Here is a 5,840-nt window from a genome sequence, read left to right on the forward strand (position 1 = left end):
TTCAGCAGGGTCGCTGGGCCAGGAGCCAGCACCGGGAAGCCTGTCTGCAGTTGAGGGCTGAGGGCTTTCCTGGGCAGTGTGAGGGCACAGAGCTGCCTGGAGGGAGCCTCCCTCACCAGAGCAAGGACCAGAGCTTGTGCCAATCCCAGCGAGTAAGTCCAGTTGGCCAGCACCAGGTTCTGTCCCCAGGAAACAAGTAGAGGGTCTCCCACAAGCCCTGAGCTGTTCTTCTCCTCTTGTCTCCTCATGGGCTTCTTTCCCAATGATCGTGCGGTGCCTAGCGCTATCTCTTCCTCCACCTGGGATGTGTGGGCCTGGGCTCCTTTGTTGTCTTCTGCTGCATCCTGGCAAGGCGGATCTTGATTGCAGAAATGTCCCTGGGAATTGAAAGGGGTCAATTTAGCATTTCAGGAGATAAGAATCATCTAAGAGCTCCCCATGTGAGGCAGGGGTAGTAGAGACTGAGACCCTTGCCTGATCCTGGGATCATGACTGCTCTGGGGTCAGAAGGTGGCCATGGCTGACACAGCAAGCCAGGTCTGCATATAAGTGACCCAGACCAGGCTTAGAAGCTTCCCTGGCAATGCTGATGCTCAATAGCATCAAATGCCACCAGAATGACTGGATGGCCAACAATAGCCCAATGTATCACCTATGATTGGTCTTCCCCCTCTGTGTCTTTGCTCATGCTATTGCTTTCTGTCTATGTTCCTTTCTTCTCAATCATATACCACCTATTAAGATCCTACCCATTCCTCGAAGTCCAGTTCAGGGCTACTCTTCCTAATTGGCCCAGAGAGATGTGGGTCCTAAGTTGTCCTTTGTACCTAGTTGTGACCATGGTCTCATTTGAGTGGCCACACCCTGGCTCAAAGAGTTTGAGCCTGGAAGCCAGAAGGCTGGTTTCCATTCCCAGCTATGGGATCTTGGCCAGTGTCTCAACCTCTCAGTGCCCTGTCTCGGTCTGTAAAATAAAAGCAGGCAACTTGCCTGACCTGGTGTGAGGGTGAATGCCAGGCCAGAAAGGCAAGCTCTGCACACTGTGAAATGCTATGCACTTGCAGAGTCTTATCCTGCTTATTTCCATCCTGTTCCTAAGTATACTAGGCCCTGACCTTCTCATCATCTTGCTTTTTCCTTTATTCTCCTGCCTCATCTCAAAGATGGACGCATCTGAGGGGCAGAGCCGGGCCTGGCACTGCCAGCCCTGAGGAGTCATTGGTAGCAGGGGCAGGAATGCTGACCCCTTCAAAGCTCCCATACTTCTGTGCTGCTTGGCATGCTTCACACATGTCAACACATTGAATCCTTACAACAACTCCTGAGATGGACAGCACTATTGTCCCAGTTTCAAAAATAGGAAGCTGAGGCACAGAGATGTTAAGTGACATGTCTAAGGTCACAGAGCTTGTTTGTGGCAGAGCTAGGGTTCAAATCAGGCAGACTTGGCTCCAGAGGCTGTCTTGAGCCTCTATACCAGATTTTGGGTCAGATGCTCGGTTTGTGTCCTCAAGTTAGTTTGAATGAGCAAACATCCATGGGCACCTACTATGCACCATGCCTCAAACTGAGTCACGGTGATGCCACCAGGGAGGAGATCCAGGGGCAGCAGAGAGAAGCCAGCTGATCAGTTGGTCCCTTTAGACCCCAGCATGTGAGACATACTTGATTCAGACACAGCCTGATTGAACCATGGTGAGTTCCACAGTTCTGAGCCCTCATATTCCCCCACTTTCTACCAAAGTCTACTTCCAGGCCCAATGGTAACCAAGAGCCTAGTAGTTAAGAGCACAGACACTGGAGTCAGCTAGATGCCACCAACTGCTATGTGACTTTAAGCAAGTGGCTTCACCTGTCTGGGTCTCAGTTCTCTTGGTTGCTTAATGAAGACCCAATTCTGTCTCACTAGAGGTCCATGTGGAGAACAGAGGAAATGTGCAAAGCATACAGGAAGCACTCAATCAATGCAGGTGCCTCTCACCTTAGTCTCTGGAGGAGCTCTCCTGAGGAGACGTCATGTCTTGCCAGCCTGGAATGTGTTGGAATGGAACCCACTGCCAGTGACTGCCATGGCTTCAGCCCTGAATGAATGGCATTAGGGCCTGAGTGAGGGGCTGTCAGGGCCCTGCAGCACTTGGCTGCAGGCCCAGCCCAGCCCCCACCCCACCCCATCTGCCCTCAAGAGCAGATTCATTTCCACCCCTGTGCACCTGGCATCTTTCCTTTCCCAGGAGGGGTGGGGAGCGAGGAAAACTGAGCTACCAGGAATGTGTGTTTAGCCTTAGAAAGAGGCAGCTGGGTTGCTGGCTTTCCCAGAATCCGGCCACCTGCAGCAGAGCACAGCCCTTTGGAGGGGAAACTGAGGCAGGGGTGGAGCCAAAGGAGGAGTTTCTCGTAAACCATCATACAAAACGGAGCTTGGGATTGTAAAGTCAGTTTCTGCTTTCCCCAAATGCTCCAAGTGCAGAGGATAGTAGGAACAAAGTTTCCCTCCCCTTTCACAGATGGGAAAATAGAGGCCTAGGCAGGTAAGGGACTTGGCAAAGGCTCCAGCAACTCTGTAACACTTGTGGGGTGGGATGGTGCGAGGCCTCCCAACTCCAGATGTTTTCTCCCCTGGGCCTCCAGTTGAAATGCAGAACCCAGTGGACTCATCAGATAGACCATGGCGAAGGCCCAGGTCCACTTCTGATTAGCTGTGTGGCCTGATAGGACAAGTCCTGTCCCCTCTTTGGGTCTGAGCTGCCCCAGCGTTACTAGGGGAGAGTCCCTCCCACCCAGGAGTGAGGACACGAATGCTCTCAGAAGTTCCTGTGCTGGGCAGTGGGAGGGACTTGGGGTGACTAGTTCCTTGCAGAAAGTGATGCTACCCACAGACCCAGGGCAGCCTATGGATCTCTAGCTGGGAACGGGTTTCCTGGGCACCTGCTCCCCAAGGTGGGTCTAGATCAGCCTCCATCCAACCCCTGCAGGCTGGGTGCCCACCTACCAGGCCTTCGATGGCAGAAGGTGGCACAGGCAGGGTCCCTGGCACTGGTGCACTCACAACGCCTTGGCAGGGAGCGGCGCCGGCGTCTTGGCGGGTTTCCCAGGCCGTAAGGAGCTGTCTGTCTGTGGGCATGGAGCCAGCAAGGTAGTGTGGGGTGGGGAGAGGGAGAGAGAGAGAAATAGAGAATTAGATAAACCACGACCATTGGTGAGCAGCACTATCCACAAGGCACACTGGGACAGCCACCCATGCCGCTAGGGCGGCAATGAAAGATCACAGCCCCTGACCTCAAGAAGCCCTGGCACTACCATAGGCTCCTTTATAGGTGCTGGGGGGCCTTGGCAAAGACCCCTGCTCCCTCTGGGCCCCTGTTTGCCCAAGGCTCAGCTCAGTAAGTGCTTCCAGCATGGAGAAGAATGCGGGTGGGAACGATGGTTCCACCCTCAGTTGGGAATTGCCAAGTCCTCCTCATCTCATAGTGGCTAAGACACTTGCCTGCTAACCAGAAGGCTGGCGGTTCAAAGCCACCAGGCACTCCTCGGAAGGAAGGTTGGGCAATCCTACCTCCGTAGTGATACTGCCTCGGAAACCCAAGGAGGGGTCGCTATGAGTCGGGGCCGACTCGACGGCACATAACAACAACAACAACCTCATCTCTCTGCAGTTCCAGATAGAAACGTGAGTGGATGGAGCCAGGCTGGTCCTCCTGATCTCAAAGAATGCTCTCAGCTAGCCCCGGAGGAAGCAAAGACACAGCCCATTCCATAGAAGTATGAGCGCCCTGCCTGCTGACCCACCTGTCTGGAGGGGTAACAGGGTAACAAACACGCTGCAGGACTCTGACTTTAAAATGCTGCATGTTTGTTGGGGAGTGTGTGCATGATCAGGAGGAATGATTTTAGTGCTAAATCTGGCCAAGGTGGGAAGGGGGCAGGGCGGGGACCCAGGCTGGCTGGACCAGCACCTGCAGGTCACAGAGCTAATTTTAGACTATGTGGTTGGAGTTGTAATGACTGGGAGGCAGACCCAGCACGCAGGGACTGGCAAAGTTCCCACCCTGAACGAGTGTTTGGATGTGGATTAGCTCCACACACGCTTACGTGCAGGCTTCTCCTGCCTTTTGCAATTTGGAGAAGGAATAATAATTTTTAAGAAAGCCAACACAAACACACACAGAAACTACAATTTGAGGTATGCAGTGGCCTGAGGCAGTGCAGTGCCGTGGAACAGACAGTGCTGGGCCCCCACCCCAGCTCTGCCAGGTGACACAGGGCAGGCTTCTCATCTGTCATTTGAAGACAACATTAGTGCTTGCCTTCACAGGGTGGCTGGGGGGCTTATTCAATGATAATGTGCGTGCAGTGCTGTGCTTGCATAGGGCCTGGCACAGCCAACTCATGGGCACTGTCAGGAGTGGAATTTATTCTTGGAAGACAGGGCAGAGGCAGCATGGCAGAGTGGGTGTAAGCTCTGGCAACCACTGACCTGGGAGTCTCCATCCTGCCCTGCCACTTACTCCTTTTTGTGTGATCTTGGGTAAAGCAACTAACCTCTCTGATCTCGGTGCCCTGGTCTGGCCCCAGCCTATGTGAGAATTACCAGGAGACAGCCCTCTATAGTTCCCACGTGGAAACTAAAACAATTGCTAACTATTGACAGGAGCGCAATGCCCCCATCTGGAGGCCCAGGGAGAGCTCCACTGTGCCAGAGCTCCTTGCGTGTCAGCAGCCCCCACTCCAGCTCCCCACCTCTAGCAGCCCTGCCTGTCTCCCCATGGCAGCTCACCCTGGAGTGTTCACCCAGATGATGTCCAGGTGGCAGAAGTAGACACACTCCTTGTCGAGCCAGGAGCTGCAGGAGCACCGCCGAGGCCGCAGGTGGGCGCCCCAGGCAGGGGCTGAGGGCAGTGGCTGCTCCGTGGCCACAGCGCTCTGGACCTTCCCTGCACGCGTAGGAGGAAGAGAGAAGCAGAGAGGTGGGTCAGGGCATCTAGGACTAGGATGGCCTGGACAGGGGGACCTGCTGGGCCCCTCCTCTTGCATAATCGAGGAAGTTGGCACTGTCGCTACTCAGGAGCGCCGCGCCAGCTCGGGGGAAGCCCCGACAGTTCAGTGGGACTGACCAGCCCTGTCCTATATTGCTGAGCCTCTGCACTGGCAGAGCCCTGCGGCCGCCACTATGCTCCGGCCACGTACGCCCCCAGCTGGCTCGACGGTGCATCGCAGCCCGGTGAGGGAGACCCCAACGAACAGCTCCAGGGGTTGCGGAGGCGGGCGAGGCCAGGGCCGCTCACCTTCGTGCAGGGCCACGAGTAGGGTTAGCGCGACGGAGCACCAGGCGGTGGGCACGGAGACCATGGTGATGATGGAGCGAGCGCTGGCTGGACCGACCCGAGCAGGGAGCGTCTGTTGCCAGCGTCCTGCTGCTGCGCGGAGGCGAGCCGGTAGCTCTCTGCCCTGGTGCCCTGTGCTACCGCTTATAATACCAGCAAGGCGCCCCGCCCCTGCCCGTTCAGCCCTGCCCCGCTGCACCGGCGGGCAAGGCGCCAGGGACGCCGCCTCCTCCCGGGGCGCTCGGCCCGCCCAGGCCTCCTTGGGAGGGGGTCAAGAGGGAGGGGGAATGCCTCGCTGCCACTCCCCACTCCTCCCTTTGCTCCAGGAGGACTTTGGGGAGTCCTGACGTTCTCTTGCACCCCCCAGGGGCCCTACGCAGACCCACTGAGCTTCCCAACTCACTCCCAAAGTGCCCCAAACCCCTTCCCTAACTCTCCCTGTGGCTGCTCAGAGCTGAGGTTTGGAAGGCAGAGGGTGTACTACGGGCAGAACTCTCCCCACTCCTTGGAGGAGACCCT

At 56.2% G+C, this 5,840-nt stretch overlaps 1 protein-coding gene across 1 annotated transcript; it reads right to left on the minus strand.

The window, feature by feature from the left end:
- Nucleotides 1-283: 283 nt before the first annotated feature.
- EDN2 (endothelin 2) lies at nt 284-5,346 on the minus strand. Its single transcript, XM_007952717.2, is given in 6 exon segments — nt 284-377; nt 1,982-2,022; nt 2,024-2,081; nt 2,986-3,111; nt 4,775-4,931; nt 5,283-5,346. Coding segments are annotated over 6 exon segments (540 nt in total).
- Nucleotides 5,347-5,840: the final 494 nt, after the last annotated feature.

Source organism: Orycteropus afer, unplaced genomic scaffold, assembly GCF_000298275.1.
Source record: "Orycteropus afer afer isolate SDZICR_OR568_19922 unplaced genomic scaffold, OryAfe1.0 scaffold00355, whole genome shotgun sequence".
In the NCBI taxonomy this organism is placed as follows: Eukaryota; Metazoa; Chordata; class Mammalia; order Tubulidentata; family Orycteropodidae; genus Orycteropus; species Orycteropus afer.